This window comes from Pyrus communis, chromosome 3 (genome assembly GCF_963583255.1).
Source record: "Pyrus communis chromosome 3, drPyrComm1.1, whole genome shotgun sequence".
Taxonomy (NCBI): domain Eukaryota; kingdom Viridiplantae; phylum Streptophyta; class Magnoliopsida; order Rosales; family Rosaceae; genus Pyrus; species Pyrus communis.
The window spans coordinates 24,292,609-24,309,618 of NC_084805.1; the positions used below are offsets into that span (position 1 = coordinate 24,292,609).

Genomic DNA, 17,010 nt, shown 5'->3' on the forward strand with positions numbered 1-17,010 from the left:
TTCTTGAAGGGAGATGCCATACTGGACATGATAGCTTAGTAATTTGACTCCTTACTTTTCAACAGTGTTTTTTTTTTCTTTTTTACAGCGAACAAAAACAATGAAGTCAATTTTATTATTTAATGTGTGGGATCCATAATTCACCAGCATGATACAACTTTAAATTACTATTTTTTTCCTTAAAAACTGTAGTAGTGGGAGTAATATAATATAAAACTGTAGTACTTTTTTTTTTTCAAATTAAATTTTGATAATTCATATGTAACATTTTCATTGAAAATGATCTAAATATGTCTTCTCATCTCTTTATGAAAATAATAAGATTTTTTTTCTTCCTAAGTGGCATAGCAGTATATTCAAAGTTTAGAAGTCCACGGGTTCACACCCATCACCAGGTTTTTGGTCTTGCTGCTTCATCGTGCTACAGATAAAGTTAGAAGTTGAAGAGTGTGACATGCAAGGCATATGGATGGTTCTGTTCATTCATTGGATCCCCAACTGTAAATATGTCAAGTGTGTGCGTATGTGTGTGTATATACATGTCCATTTTATGCATTATGATTAAGATTGAGTTAGAGAGTTGGTATATAAATATTAGGGTACAACTAAGTAGATCAAATTTTTAAATTAAATTTTGTAAATCAAATGATATAGATGTTGGTGATTCGATTATTAGTTAAGTGTTGATTAACATATTTATTTTCAATTAGTGACACCTCATTTGGTTTGCAAATTTGGTTTAAAATTTTGATCTCTATGACATTGTCCTAAATATTAATATAGGATAGTGTTATCCACACTCATATTTTTACTTTTCACACACTTTCTCAATTTTTGGCCGTTGCATCGAATGAATTAAAAAAGATCAACAACCAAAAAATTAATAAAGACGTGTAAAAGGTAAAAATAAGTGTCTGAATAACACTTTCCTTAACCTATAGACCTTATGGTTTCAGGGTCCAATTTTTTTTAGTGTTAAAAAAGAAATAAATATATAAAAACAAATATATTATCTATATAATTGCAAACTACACCAAATTGCATCACTTGGCATGCTTCACTTTCACAAAAGGTAGTGCCCATTTACATATGGGCAGATCTCAATGGTACCAACCGAATCATAACACCAACCCGATAATATTGAACTAAATTCGTTTTTTTTTCTTTTCATTTCATTGATAATATGATGCGAATGCAATCAAAACTCTAAAATTACAAATTAAAACTCCTCTATGAGGTTGAAATTTGACTTGTATAAAGGTCTGTAAAAAAATTCTTTTTGTAATTTATTTCTCTCTCGCACCCCAGACCCATGCAATTAAAAATGTAACCATTTCCAGCCACAACACGAATTAGACAATTCAAACAAAATAAGAGTAATTCGAGAGTGACCTATCATAATATTATTGTCAAATTTACCTCTATTAACACATGCTTTTTTAAAACATTAATGAAAACTAGTTAGTAGATTTTAGCTCTATGAAACTGCAGGACCTAAAACGGCGTGACAAGCTTTGAGTTGCCCTCCACGCAAATTTTAATTTTTCATGGTTGCTAATTGCATTGGTGTACATTACAAAATTAAGCATATACATGTTATAATATGTTACCTAATGAGAAAAGTTAAGTTTAAAATGGCGCCAAATAATGAGTCATGTCAGGATTGAAGATTTTGGTCGACCAAAATCTAAAGGGTTTTCAAGTAGGACCCACCCCAGATGCAATGCTTCCTTTTCTTGTTATATTATGCCCACCATCCCCACTTCAAATCCCTCCTTATCCTTCTTCTACTTTCAGTCTCTACTGTTCTGCTCTCTGCTTTTTTGCTTCTTTCAACTAAACTAGCTACCTCTTTGTTTTGTCTCTCATCAGCTTCTACTTCACACTCATAAAATAGGGCTTTGTCCTTCTCTATCAAGGAAAAATTGTGTTACCCTACACAACTAGGGTTACTGCCCACTGTTGGGGATTGTGTTCGTCCAACGAAGATCAGACACGCGGCAAGCATGAAGGAGAACGGAAGCAGCAGGAAACAAGGTGCACCCTCGCCGTGTGCAGCATGCAAGCTTCTCAGAAGGAGGTGCGCTCAGGATTGTGTGTTTGCTCCCTATTTTCCTGCGGATGAGCCCCAAAAGTTTGCTAATGTTCACAAAGTGTTTGGTGCCAGCAATGTCAACAAGATGTTGCAGGTAATTCCTACCACTAATCATGATCTCTCTAGTTTCTACCCCCTTCATTCTCAAAGACATGGAAAGAGTAGGTTCGGAAAGTAAGTTAATTTGTTGTGTGAATATCAAGCTTAAGAAATAGCAACTTTGACCAGTGATTTCAATTTCACAGATCGATAACGTAAACATAAAATAAGCTCAACGACGAGAGAACATGCATGATATTTGTATAAATTACCATTACCCTTTGAAGGTAGTTTGCATATGTTGTCGATCTACACCAAAATTTGCTTCCAAAACCCTTTCGGCCATACGGAGAAGTGTTCATATTGGTCAATTGGCAAGTGTTCATATTTGAAAAGCACTGCTAAGTGTTCACTCTCACTAGGGTGTTTTCAGATAGTCGTTTTACTGTTCGGATCCAAGAGGAGCCAAAATTGCTCAACGGTTAACAAGACTTTGGAATCTGATAAAAAGGGGCAATGAAGTCAATTTATGGATACGATATACACAACACTCATTGCTTGCTGCACCAACACCAACTCACCTTTTTCACTTTCCATTGAGAAAAAATAAAAATCTATTTTGTATTTTTCTACAAACTTCTTCTGAAGCTGTTTTACGTGATCACGTGAAGCTGTTTCTTGCTTCTTATTATTTTATTCAGGTAAAAAAATAACAGAAATATATCATTTGGGGATCTACTTTTCTATTTTAACAAGTCCATGAAATGTGATAAAGAAAAGATGCCAAAATCCAAGAAAAACAAAAGATGGTTTATTCTTTTTTATTTGAGAAGTAATTTTTGGATCCTTGAATACTCTCTCTCTTCTGCTTGGGTGTTGTCCTTCGTGGACAGGCCAAAGAGAATCTTTACTCGTGGAGTTTTAATGGGTGAGTCTGTATTTTTATGGTCTAACATTTTATATTGATTAAATCGAGATAGAATCGATGAATAGAACCAACGAGAAAAGTGCAAAACGAAAAAATAAAAAAAAAATGTAAAAATCACTATCTTCTACCTTTTTTTATTTTCAATTCTTTTTAGTGAGACATGATGCCTCATAGATATAGACAGGCAACCAATAAAGTGTCATAACTTAATTACTAACTGATGGTTTAATGGTAAATAACGAATTACGAAGCTTCTTTTAAATTAAAAATTAGAGGTTTTGAGTTCAAAATTCACTGCTAATGTGGAAGTCAAACTTGTGGCCAAGATAAGATTGAAATGTCTATGTTAGTCTTGCTGAAATCCGGAATACGTAGATAACCGTAGCTTGTCACCAGTTGTCTATCTTGCTTTTAAAATAAATAAATAAATAAAGTGTCATAACTTAATTTGGGGCCATATATTATGTTCAGCCGAATGAATAAGAGCATGGCTGATGACGCGTGATTTGGATTTTGCAAGGATCATAGAGTAGTGTGATCATTACATCAAGCCAAAACATGTCTTGTAGGACCTTTGGCCTTTCATTCGGGACTAGGGTTACAAGTTTTGAAGGCTCTTTAAAAGGGTAATTTACTCAGTTGTACGGTACCCATGTCAGTCACTCATAGTGTGATTAATTTAAAATATATATCTCGGCTGCATGTAAGTTTTCACCATAACTAGCGCCAACTTTCTTTTGTGGTCAAAAGTTAAGATCAAGTTTAATTGTGACAATTGCAGGAGCTGCCAGAGCACCAAAGAGGAGATGCAGTAAGTAGCATGGTGTATGAAGCAAATGCCAGGGTGCGAGACCCAGTTTATGGTTGTGTTGGGGCAATTTCGTCCCTACAACAACAGATTGATGTGCTTCAAACCCAACTGGCTCTAGCTCAGGCAGAGGTGGTGCACCTCAGGGTGCGTCAGACTGCATCATTCTCTAACCATGGGTTAAGTCCGGCTAGCCCAAGTAATAGTGGGTCACCCCCATCTAAGTTCATGGGTTCTCAGGCCCGGCCTATTTTCGACATGGATATGATGGTGGACCATACCAGCTTGGGATTGGGAGAGTCCATGTGGTCATGCTAAGCTTAATTAATTTCTAATGTTTACTCTACTATAATCTAGAGAGTAATTAGTTTTGGTATTCATGCCTAATATTTGCTTTACTACTTATGTAGTCCTTAAATGAACACCGAGGGTAAACCTAGTGACGGTTACAACAGTAAAAGCGGTGGCGGTGATGGTGACGATGACAGTGACCAAGGCGATTCGCCCGCTTGAGTTCGAGATTGATTTTCCATTAGTAACTAGATTGTAAATATTAGTTTAACTTGTTTATATTTATATTGGGTAATCATATATTTGTGGGACTTTTTATATTTGCTCCAAGTGACTGGTTGACTTTGGATGTGTGAATCCACCAAACATATTGACAGTTTGGGGAAAAGAGTGGGAACGAAATTTGAAAGAGGATTGTAGTAGGATTTGCAGATTGTGGAGCAGTCATGTATGGAATATTATTGGTAATCATAGTAAAATTCCACCTATTTTTGTCTAAATATTTGACCGTTTGCCGCATTTCTGTTTTGGAAAACGACCCTTTTATGCCGATGAGAGTCGGTTGAGTTAGTAAGGATTGTTTCTTTTGTTGGATCAAGGCCTAAGTTTAAGTTCCATCATCGGCAATCACTCTTGGTGGGTGATCTGTGAAAAACAAAAAAGAGGTTGAGACCCCTCTATAATTCTTCAAAAAAATTATAATATATGCTGCCCTGACCTTAAAAAAGGATAGCCTCTCCTCCCCGTAAACTTTTTCCACGCCAGAGAAACGACTCTTTTATGTTTTCTAAAGTGCATGCATGTTTTATTTTCTGGTCCAATGGAGGGGATTTCTTTTTTCCGAATGAGGATCCGGCAAGGATCCTCTCTCCTTTTATCCAATTGCTGGATGTGATTGATTTATTTGTGCGGTTTTGTCTAAGAATCCCCTTTTGACAAGTGAACGAAAATACTTGAGTGGAGTACATGATATTAGGACATAAACACTTATGCTCTGTGCACATTTCTTCGACAAAATCATAGATGGAATCATTGTTGTTAAATTGGGAAATTTAGAATTGGGGGCTTCAAATATCACTCAAAGCATATAACCACAACAACCTTTTCTAAGATTTTTATATGAATTTTTGTACACTTAATATGCGTACTGACAAGCGTCACAAACTAACTGTTACGTGACAGACAATTACCTAACCAATGAAAATTACTATGTTTAGTCTTTTTTTCTTGAAGATTTTGTATCATAAAAGTTCTTGAATTGTCTACATATAACCACACCGTTGATTATCGAGGATTAATTGTGAATTGTTTACTCTACGCACAATATGTGAGACTGACAAGCGTCACGAACTGTTACGTGATGACAATTACCTAAACAATGAAAATTACTATGATTTGTATCAAAACAAATTCTTGAATTGTCTACATACAACCATATGCGCAGGATCTATTAAGGATTGATTATGCATAATCTAAATGCAATATGTTCACTGACAAGCATCATGAACTAAATATTAGGTGACAATGAAAAATTTTGTGTAAGTCTTTTTTTGAGGCTAAATGGCATCACCTTGTTGAAGTATGTTCATCCCTATATCATTTGCAAAATTAATCTACAGATTTTCATGTAAATCATTATTACTTACCTACAAATTACAGTCTGCAAAAGCCTCACTAAAATAACAAAAAAATAAGTTTGTACACACACCCCAAACTGTGATCTGAAATGACTTCCAAGTATTTTCAAATGACAAATGAGTATCATACTACCATATGAGGGTAATACTAAACTATGCTTAGGTATAGCACAAATAGAAATAGAAATGTTAAGTGGGATCAGTTTCAAACACAAGCATTTGGTACATATAATTCCAAGTAATTTTACAAATTATACAAAGAAATTAAAAACGAATAAGAAAAAGAAGCTCAAACGTCCTTGGCAACAAGTTCACCATTCACTAACTCTCTGTAAGCAGCCACAGGCCAGCTGAAGCCTCTGAAAACCAAGCTAGCAGCCAAAGGCACATCAATGATGATCTCCTTCTGCGTCGGCTTCTTATCATCCCTAATGGCAATCAAGTAGCTCCTCCCAACCCACCCGATCCACCCAGCAATGTACAGGAACAAAATACCAGGAGTGATAAACTCACCCCAGTGCCTCTGGTCACCGCTGACAATCAAATGGGGGAGCCCATCCGACCCACAAAGCAAACCCTGCTTGCCGTAGTTGGAAAACCTCCTCTGAGTCTTCTCTATGGTGGCCTTGATGGCTAGGGCGGGTGCACTGTCGGGTGCATAGAGCTTCAGTGAGGACTCGAGTTTTTTGATCTGCTGCTTCTCACGCTTGGCGAACTGCTTGGAGTCTTTGCATGGGGTGAGTCCCGAGATGTCAGCAACTGCAGGCATGGGAGCTGAGCCAATGAGGATGGAGGAGAGTGCGAGTGCAGTGGAGAACGCCTGCATGGGCGATGCAGTCGATATTTTCTCAGGGGTAGGGTTAGGGTTTGGGGAGGCAGAGCAGAAGACCACGGTTCTTGGCAGCTTTGTGGCCAATGGGGAGCTAAGTTTTGGCTGAAACATGGGTTTTGAAAGGTTTGTGGGAATTGTGAGAGACATGGTTTTTTTTCCTCTATTTTTGTTTAGGGTTTGTGAGGAGGAGCAGAGAGGAAGGAGGAGAACTTGGAAGTGAGAGTGTGGAGGGCAGGGTTTTAGAATCTTGGAGGAATAGAGACTGGTGGTGGAGGAGAGAGGAGGGAGAGTGGATAGGGTGAAGGGAGTAAGGAGGCTGAGTTGGATGATTGTAATTGGTTGGGGGTTGATTCAGATTTTCTCTCAATCTATCCTACTCTTAAAATCATATGCAGATAATGAGAAAGTCTACCATGCCTTGTGTGGGTTTCAGTGCTTCCCATTAGCTTGATCCAAATGTTTCACAAGCATATTTATAAGGGAAAACACTCATATTCAAGATAAATTCTTCTTGCAACCAAGATATAGTTAAAATTGCGTCGTTTATTTAATGCACGTAGGCTGCGTGCTTAAAGAGTGAACCACTCGTCTAATACGGTTGTCACGTAATAAATTGGACAAATAAATGCTTATCACGTAATAAACGCTTGTCTCCGTATTCAGATATGGCACAAATATCACCAACATATACAGATATAAATCTCTTTTCTTTCCCTTTTTGTCTTAAATATAAACAAGTTGAGAAAACCGGATCACATTTTTTACCTGTTCGAATTTACCAAACATCATAAAACAACTCCCAACTTATAACTTGGAAATTCCCTTTGTAAGTAATAACAATGCACAACGTATAAGCGTCTAACATCAACATCCCTCCTCCGTTATCAGCCATCCGATATAGATACCGTCACATTACAAACATTTGTCAAAATTTTCTGAATGTAACGACATTTTTATCATAGTGCAGAAGGAAGTTTACGTTCAGCATATCTACAGAACTGAGCGATGAAGAATGCTGATCCCTCCACTATGCGGCAAACTCTTGGTCATTTCAACTCATGCTATGCAAACTCGCGGTGTTATTCCTGATTCTGGGAAGGAATGGATTAGCCGGATCTCAAACTTCTAAACTACGTGTTCCTCTAGAGACTCGGGTCACAACAGATCCTGGTAGCCATGATATCATGCTTGAAGTTTTTCCCTATCACAATGGTGGGCTTGATGATGATTCAAAGAAACACATGTATTCCATGAGAAGGGAATAATGGCATGGTATGGAGCATCCTTTATCGAACAATGAATTACGAAATTGGGGCCTGGAGATGACTTTTGAGTTGCTAAGAACCTGATCCTGACCCTCAAAGAAAAAGCATGGACTCAGAGGCACAGACCAGCCTCAATCTTCGGTTTCATTATCGCATCACCATTTGGATTACCGGGTCACAAGCCAACCCGGTTTCACTAGGACATCTTGTTTAAAGTTGCGACCAGTGACTGATGTAGACTCACCCTGACGACGGAAACACTGCACAAGAAAGGATGTTAATTTAGAAAAACCTTATTACTAGCCATGAACAATTAACATAGGGTGGCCATTAGATATAAATCTGCTTAAGAAATTTTGTTTTGCATTAAAGCTGAATGAACATTTGAAACTGGAAGGTTGTACAATCTTGTTGCATGTAACAGGTCACCATAGTGGTTCGCCTATATTTTCCTTTCTTAGTAGAGTATGGAGCGGTTCAAGCCATTGTCATGATATTTAAGAGTATTATCCATTATAAATACCGAGGGAGGGGATCTAGATAATAGTTCATACTCACACAAATTGCATGTATTTTCCTGTGTCTCAACAGCGAACCATATGAGACATCTTAGAAAAAGTACAATACCAGATTTTTCTGCCAACAGAAAATTGAAAAATATATGATCGAAAATAGACGTGGGGCTGTCTGGTAAGGCGTTAGTAATAAGTTATGAAAGGTGGGACAATCAAGATTAAAAGAAAAAAATCATCCTCAGTGCGTAATGAAAGGTCAACATTACTAACCTTGTAACAGACTATGGTGTCATCCGGGTACATAGCAAATAGTTTAGTTCCAAGGCGTGCATGGCAAGAATCACAAAGGCTTTCATCATTGATCTGCACATGCCTTGACTTTTCCTCCAATATTGCTAAACTTGCATCTGTATCTAAAGCACGTGACAGATTGTGCACAATCTGAAAAGCAATTAATGTATTGGCTCAAGATAAGGAATGAAAAGCACGAAACATGGACATGCTACGTGCAAGCAACTTAAGAAAAAATAGATTCACTAATTTCCTTATGATATGGAGAACATAGCTCAATACCCACCCAAAAAAAAAAAAAAAAAAAAAAAAAAAAAAAAAAAACCAATTAAATAATATTTCACGATCTTAAGGAAGAATGACAAGAATCTCAAACACAAAACTTACCCTTCCTTGACGGTGATGATGAAGTCGAGCTCTCAGCATTCTTAGTATAGTCTCAGAAGCAAGTTCAAGAGGCATATCTGGGGACAATCTCTGCAACATCAAACCAGAATTTTGCGCAGAAAATGAGAAACATTATAAGACTCTTGAGTCCCCAAAATTAGAATCTTGCTAATAATGTAGAAGTAACCAAACAAAAATGTATGTGCAATTGTGCAAACTTCAGTTTTCTCCGCTCCCCACTGATTTCCCAGAAATCTCTGAGAGAGAGAGAGAGAGAGAGAGAGAGAGAGAGAGAGAGAGTCTGATACCTCTAAAACTTGCAAAGGATCCAATGATTCCCCATGATTGTGGAGTAGGCGAACAGCAGCTTTAAACATAGGCTCCTTACCATCTTGCGGATCCAAATACATATCAAGTAACCTGAGTTCTCACAGCACAAACAAAAAGGAAAATTGAGAAGCAATTTTAAATACATCATACGCATACTTCGCATGTGTGTTTATGGGTGTTTTGTGTCCTTGTGCATGTGGAGAGAGAGAGAGAGAACTAACTGCATATAGACATCAGGTCTCCCAATCTCAGCACAATATTGCTCAGCAGCTTCACTGTTTTCCAGCTTCCTAAAAAGCCACTGTATGTTAGTTCACACAAAACTTAAAAAGCAAGGAAACCCTATGTTAGACCATAGGCCAACACTTCTCAACTTACTATGAAACCCCATAACTGAAGCATATTCGACACCGCATAATGTAAAAAATATAATTGGGGGGTGGGGGATGGGGCTGGGGAAGGGAAACCCCCAAAGCTCAGTTACTTAAATACTATGTGGAACAATTTCTTTACCTAAACCCTATACCATAAGATTTTACTAATACTACTAGTCATAAACCTTATGTGATGCAAGAAATTGCTGAACACGTGACTTTTTCGAACTTCACAAAATAAGATAGGTGTAAAAATTTAAGAAATGCACAAAAGAAACCCCATTGTCAAGATAATACTGAAACTTATCATTCTCAGGAAAACAAAATTGGGGAACCACATCGAAGCAACCATCAACTTGTGCCGCATTAATTATAAATGATACCCAGATGAAGTAGCAACTAATGTATTGTTGCAGATTTTTCAGAAAGCAAGATGAAACTTACAAGGCTAAAATTTGGAGCACCAATGCCTCTTGCCCTAGTTTCTTGTAAAGAATAGCCTGATAAATAAATCGAGAATCAGAAAGTAGCAGTAGCAGTATCAATGCAGTCTATAATTGGCCCAACAGCTAATGACCACAACTTAATAATTAACTTGTCCAATGGCACATTGTAAATAATTTGTGTATTCAGGTAGCCAGGGTTCTAAAACAGAATTCAAGACAAGGTCCATATATGGTTATGACAGACCTTCTCCGACCACAATTCTGATCCCTCGATTAAGTCTAGAACCTCCTCTGGGTCATACAAGTCTGAAGACTCTAAAAACATCTGCAGTCTTTCCCGAACAGGACTTTGAAATATCAAACTTGTTCCATCATCAGAAATGTTTGTCTCTTCTATCCTTCCAGGACCAAGGTTTTGCGAGGCAATATCTGCTTGAAATGCTTCAATTGCTGACTTGGCAAGTGAGAGAGCATATAATGTGTGGAACTGACTGTCACTGTATTCTTGGTCTTCAATCAACCACTGAAGGTACCTGTGCACATAAAGAGGTAAAACCCAATTCTATACATTGAAGGTCACATCACATAAGGAAGAAACTTCTGTTTTTCTTTCTGATAAGTAATAAGTACATAACACAGTAAAGGCAACCAAGGAAAAAATAAATATTGCAAATGCGTTTGACAAAACAAATGGCTGGAACAGTAAGATAATAAGAATAGCACTTTTACGAAAACACAGGTGGTTAGCATGGTTGCATTGTAAAGTTATAATGGTACAGTTGGTTAAATAAATATTACCATGAAAAGTCTCCCAGTGCATACATGGCTACATTCTATACCTTTCCACCTTTCTGAAAAGTCTCAAGAAAAAGCTGTACTGTGGTCTATGTAATTGACATACCTTTGAAAAATCTCCACCTTCTTTGGATCAATAGCTGCAATAACTTCATCTGCAGTAAAAGAGAATTTCTCAAGTAAATTAAAACTTTCAGATGCATTATTGATAACCATTTATTAGCTTTCATGCCATACAGATAGCAGCATAACACACACACTAATATAAAAGGCTTGTATTTTTTTAAAAAGAAACAAAATACAAAAGGCTGATACAGCAAAATAAAGTTTTGAATTGTTTTGATGCCCTACTTCAAAGGGATTTTCCAAATGAATGCCTAGATGCATGCTTGGGGTCAGAGGTGGAGCTACTAAGGGACCAGAATAGTCTTGGGCCCATCCTGCCTTTTTTCTTGCTACAATAACATATTGTTGTTGCTGCACCTTATCAGTGGAAACCATTAAATTCAAGTGTGCCCCTTCTTAATCTAAACTCTATTTTCCTTTTACATGCCTCGTTTTTCACTCCATCTCTCTTATTTCAGTGCAGACTTCCCTTCCCCTCCTTTTGCTATCAACTTTTCTTTGTCATTTCTTTAGTCCTTCTGTTATATTTTCAAATCTTTCATGCTTAACTCTTACTTCATATTCAAGTGTTTGAGTTTGTACAATGTTTTTAGTTCTCTGTACTGAACTTGATTGATTTTCCAAAAATGCAATTTACTACAACTTTTCATGTTGTGAGGCCCCTCCTCACATTATGCTCCGCTACTGCTTGGGGTAGCTAGCCAATGGCACAGACATAAAGGTGTAAACTTCTTATACATCACTCACCTTTAAACTGGATACTTGCCTAGATGTCATTTTCTACACAAGTGGTAACCAAAAAAACACACATCAAAACCAAAATTACTGGGAGATCAAAGATCCACCTGGTGGAAGTTGATTAGCTCTTTTCTCTGATGTCAAAACCTGAACTGCAAAAACCTGGTTGATATCTGCAACCTAACAATACCAACCAACTCCTAATTAAACAAGGGAGTTGCGAAGCACAAACCATAAGATTTTTCAAAAAATTTCAAACTTCAAAAATAAAACAAAACAAACCATCCAAGATAAATAAGGAACAACTCTGCAGATAATTAACATGTACCCATCCAAGATGTTGAAGAACAAGGTTTGGATCAGATGACTCCTCGAGAAGCTTTGATGCTTCAGCTGCAGCAGTCTCCTTACCAGAGATGATATTTGTACCACCATCCTGTGAACCACTCTCCAACATGGGGTCTTTCCAAAGGCCAGATGAATAATTTCTTGCCAAGATGCGCCAGATACCAAGAGCCTTTGAGCTAATTCCTTTACTTGCATATAGGAAGGCAAGCGTACGTAAATGCCCGGAGTCATCTAACAAAGTTTCCAAATCCTCCTGCACCGCCCATGCAAGTTCTACAGTCATCCTTCAAGCAGGCTCCAGACAATAGCCTCTGTTTTTCAATGCATGGGAATGCTAAGATTGTTGGCCAACATCCTAACAGTGCATTGTCTTGAGGCCTATTAAGTATGTTGCTATTCCAAAACCAAACATTGATATAATGTCTTCAACTAGAAGACATGTTGCATGGTCCTTGCATTTGATACCATCATATGGTGTGCCCTTTCTAGTTGGTTAAAATCCCAAAACTGTCTCTTAGCAATTAAATACAAATCAGGTCTGACCCAGGCCCCCGGCAATACAATTTGCAGCTTTACTATGGTCCAAATTAAGGGAATTTTTTGTCAATTTCATCTTAGTTTTTCATTCAACTACACTAACCATCAATCTTCTTTTCTAATCCTAACAATCGCTACATCACTTTCTCTGATTCATATTATGGTATAAATGAAAAAAGAAGATATCCTAGAGTGGATGAAATCAATGGATAAACAGGTCTACAATGAAAACACAACTTGTTTTGCCTTTGATTTTATTAACAGTTAATAACTTAATATACTCCGATTTACTTCAAATTCAAGAAGACTAGAAATAATGCAGTAAGGAAACAGGAACTCCTGATTTAGGAAAGTTGTAAAAGCAAAAATCCTTTGGCATGGTAAAACGAATATATGAGAGTGGGAAAACATACCACAACACAAGAATTCTCTGATGATGCCAGCTTCTCCATGTCATAAACATTATTCAAGGCTCTGTAGAGGTACATTAATAGGGTGTCAACTCCCTCCTTCACTGATGGAGTCAACTCTTTCTCACGAGAAACCTCCAAATACCTGTAGCAAGAATATATATTGAAAAAGTTACTATAATCCAAGTACAAGATAGTTGTGAAATTAAATAAAAAGATGCAACAGAAAACAATAGAAAAACATTTAACGAAAAACCAGAAGTGATGTAGTCACCTTGTAATTGATTTGATGGCAGACTCCAACAATTTATCCCTATTTGGTGGATTCAGGAGAAATGCATCATCTACCACAGTTTCTACACCTGCTTTCCTAAGAAAGATTGCTCTTTGAATTGCCATCAACCCATCATCCACAACATCTTCCAGAGGCGCAGGGGGAGGATGCAAACCCCAATAGCGGTTTCTAGGAACCTGAAAACGCAAGTTCAAATACTATGATTACAAAACTCAGAAGCTTAACAGCACTACAACATGAAAATCAGCAAGCTCGTAATAGAAGTACATATGTTCGTGCTAAATGCAGCATAAATGCAGGCTAAGATTGCAAGCGTGCGAGTCTTTCACAATTCTTCGCATTCACAATGTAGTATTGATTGTTACATAAAGAAATAGTATAAATGATAAATTGAATATAATTATGCAATCTTTTCTCTTGAACTACACATTGCCTATGTATTTTTTTTTCCTAGTAATCTAACATCCCCAAGAAAATACAACAAGAATATTAGTCTTGACATTCTAATGAGTATCACACTCCGTGTCCTGATTTTCTTCTTACACCTTTTGACGAGCAATTATATTTTAAAGGAAACACTCCTCTCGTTTTTTAGTAAGGCAGAGACAGCATATGTGAGTTTTATTCATATAGGAAGATATTATATGTGACCATATCCCCTGGTTATGAGCAAAAAATATCATACCAGTAATGACCATCGATTCGGATCTCTCATTATGAATGGAAATACTTCAGAAGGCTGCATTGTCTCAGACTGCAAAAAGTGATTCACTGCTTCCTCAAAATGCAAGTCAAAAAGCAAGAGAAACCCCACTTGAGCATGAACAAACGAGAGCATATCCTTTGATAATTCACCCTCACACTCAAGATCCTCCACCAAGGAGATAGCTTCCTTGAAGTTCTTTTTTCTCAATAGATCTTTAATTTGTTCTTCAGATGGTAATTTCCGATAGCAAACAACCTAGAAATTTGCAACATGGAAAGGACAACAAATAAAAATCTTTAATTTGTTCACGTCTGCAACGAAGCTAAGAGTATGGATAATCATTAAATCGAGCATCTGGTCCAATATCCAAGTGAATAGGGTGTTGGGTTTCTACCCATGCTTCCCAGGTTCGAAACTCCCTACTCCCCTTAATAATAATATAAAAAAATAAAAAATAAAAAATAAAAAATAAATCACTAGATCGATATTTTCCCATACCTTGGAGGGGGTTGCAACAAGAAGAAGTTTTCCACTTCCATCTTCCTCATCTGCAACAATGCAAGGCCCTCCTACCCCTTCACCACCAAAAGTGATCATCTGAATACATCTACCTGTTTTCTTATGATACAACTCCAGCTTTCCATCCCTTGCAATGACCACATATGAAGATATCTCCCCAATAGAATCCAGGTTACTATGGAACACCAAGCTACCACCAACCGGCTGCCCATGTGCATTAGCTATGATGCCAACATTGTCCACCAACAAAAGCACATTCCATTCTTTACACAACAATTTAAGCCGTGGCAGACTAGAAACATCCGGTAGCGAAAATATTACACCACTTTGTCCGGTAACACATGAAAACAAACTATATCCATTAACCGTACTGACAATTATCGAATCATTGAGCCATACCATGGCCATAACCCCATCAATACACTGAATTTCCTTCAGAATTACAAAAGACCCATCATCAATGTCTTGGTCACTTTTACCTACTCTATTACTCAAAACAAGCTCTACCAATACCAATCTTTTACCAATCACAATAGAGAAAACATGATGGCCTATACGCTGCTGCACAGTTTCTTTCGTTTTTGAGCCATTTGTTCTGATCCCACTTCCAAACTTTTGCAAAAACCGCTGACTTGTGCTTGTATACTCTGATGAATTACTAAGACCTGACAAATTCGAGCATTCTGATTCACTGCTTCGCAGCCTCCTTGTGATGACAGAAATTCCTCTCAAGAAACTCAATCTTTTCACGGGCTGTAACAGAAGCGAATCAACCAAAAACAAAAATCCATCCAAAAGCACCAAGAGCTTCCCAATCTCACCAAACACTTGGATAGACTCTACTGAGGAATTGCCAACCAAAACTTTTCGCAAAAACGAAATGTTTTGTGGGATTGAAGGGTTGTTGGAAGGATCAGATGGGGATTGATCATTGGGATTTACAGAGAGCAAAAGCAGGATTCCAAACTGGGTCCCAAGGTAGACTAGACATTGTGAGTCGGAGACCGTGGAGATAGCGAGTGATGTAACTCGTGCACGAGAGTGGTCAGAGAGGTTGAACAATGACAGTGGTTCAAGGACAGTGCGACCTCTAGGTTCGGGCTTGGCCATGTATAAAGGGCTAGTGCTTGCCGATGAACATTACAAGATCCTTTTTTCGGTCAACAAACATTACAAGAAAATACCACCCGAAATTGCAAGTAACTCAAAACTAATTACAACGCTCAGCACTGTAATCCATTGAGCTGTAGAGCACAAAAAAAAGTAAGTAGACTATTACTAGAGCTATTACAGCAACCCCATGTCGAATATCGATTGAATTGCACGGATAAACAACAACCCGATTATCGAAATGTCAGCATTGTTTCAATATATTTTCTACATAGTAATAATCTACAAGATCAAATTTTATCAGACAAACCAAAAATACACCACTCAAATGCAACACAAATTCAAGCTCTCGTGCATTAGAACAATATACCAAATTCTCACTTTGCCAATCACTAAAAAATCAAGAGCAAAATTAATGGCATCCCCCAATTTCCGTCAATGTAAAAGACAGAAACCGGCGAAAACAGTGTCAATTTTGCTTCTTTCTCAGTCTAATTAATCATTTTTTGTAGATCGAACAGAATTTAAAAGAAAAATAGCTAAAAAGATGAAAAAATTAAGAGAACATTCATACTTGAGAAGCTAGACGACGGTGATCGCAGGAAGTCGACGGAGCAAGGCGGAGACTGCCAAAGCTTCTATGGTGGTGGGAAATGCCAAACTGTTCGCAAGTTCGAGAATTTCACCTAACAGTAGCATCACCAGACGTCAAAGTTTCATTTTTCTTTTTCTTTTCATTTTTTTTTTATTTGTTCCAACGTCAATTCCTGTAGGCTATATTTCCTCCACCGTCTTTTGTTCTTTCTCTTTATCTTTTTTTTCTTTTTTTTATATTTTTTTATTTTTAATTCGTAAATATGAGCTTAATATTGGAAAGTGTTTGTGGTGTTAATTTTAATTTTTCTTTCTTAGTATGTAATTAATTGGTACAAAAATTTAATAGTTAGATTGTATACATAGTCTTTTAATCACTCTTATGCACAGTTAAATTTTATATAAAATTAATATCATTGAGACGTAGTATTATAAAATATTATAAGTATCATATAAATAAATTTGTTATGAAAATACACGTGTTATGTATAGTGCATGAAATCTTCGTAATTTATTTTAAGCTAGCTCGAATTGGTTATTTGTGGCGTGAAATGACAATGTGATGCTAGCAAGGAAATATTTTGCCAAAATATA

General features: G+C 37.1%; 3 protein-coding genes across 3 annotated transcripts; 1 reads left to right on the forward strand and 2 right to left on the reverse strand.

Annotated features, from left to right (window-relative positions):
* The first annotated feature begins 1,786 nt into the window (after nt 1-1,786).
* LOC137729345 (LOB domain-containing protein 4-like) lies at nt 1,787-4,626 on the forward strand. Its single transcript, XM_068468271.1, has 2 exons — nt 1,787-2,189; nt 3,844-4,626. The coding sequence occupies exons 1-2, from the start codon at nt 2,007-2,009 to the stop codon at nt 4,186-4,188; spliced, it is 528 nt and encodes a 175-aa protein (XP_068324372.1). The 5' UTR covers nt 1,787-2,006; the 3' UTR covers nt 4,189-4,626.
* Nucleotides 4,627-5,979: 1,353 nt separating this feature from the next.
* On the reverse strand, nt 5,980-7,060 carry LOC137727653 (photosystem I reaction center subunit III, chloroplastic-like). Its single transcript, XM_068466478.1, has one exon. The coding sequence runs from the start codon at nt 6,775-6,777 to the stop codon at nt 6,088-6,090; it is 690 nt and encodes a 229-aa protein (XP_068322579.1). The 5' UTR covers nt 6,778-7,060; the 3' UTR covers nt 5,980-6,087.
* Nucleotides 7,061-7,308: 248 nt separating this feature from the next.
* On the reverse strand, nt 7,309-16,555 carry LOC137727652 (vacuolar sorting protein 3-like). The gene is made up of 15 exons (XM_068466477.1): nt 16,397-16,555; nt 14,692-15,956; nt 14,173-14,448; nt 13,467-13,663; nt 13,196-13,337; nt 12,226-12,498; nt 12,005-12,077; nt 11,140-11,188; nt 10,483-10,771; nt 10,237-10,292; nt 9,640-9,708; nt 9,397-9,508; nt 9,089-9,178; nt 8,681-8,851; nt 7,309-8,155 (listed from the first exon to the last, which is right to left on the reverse strand). Exons 2-15 carry the CDS (start codon nt 15,820-15,822, stop codon nt 8,063-8,065), a joined length of 3,021 nt encoding a protein of 1,006 aa, XP_068322578.1. The 5' UTR covers nt 15,823-15,956; nt 16,397-16,555; the 3' UTR covers nt 7,309-8,062.
* Between the last annotated feature and the right edge of the window lie 455 nt (nt 16,556-17,010).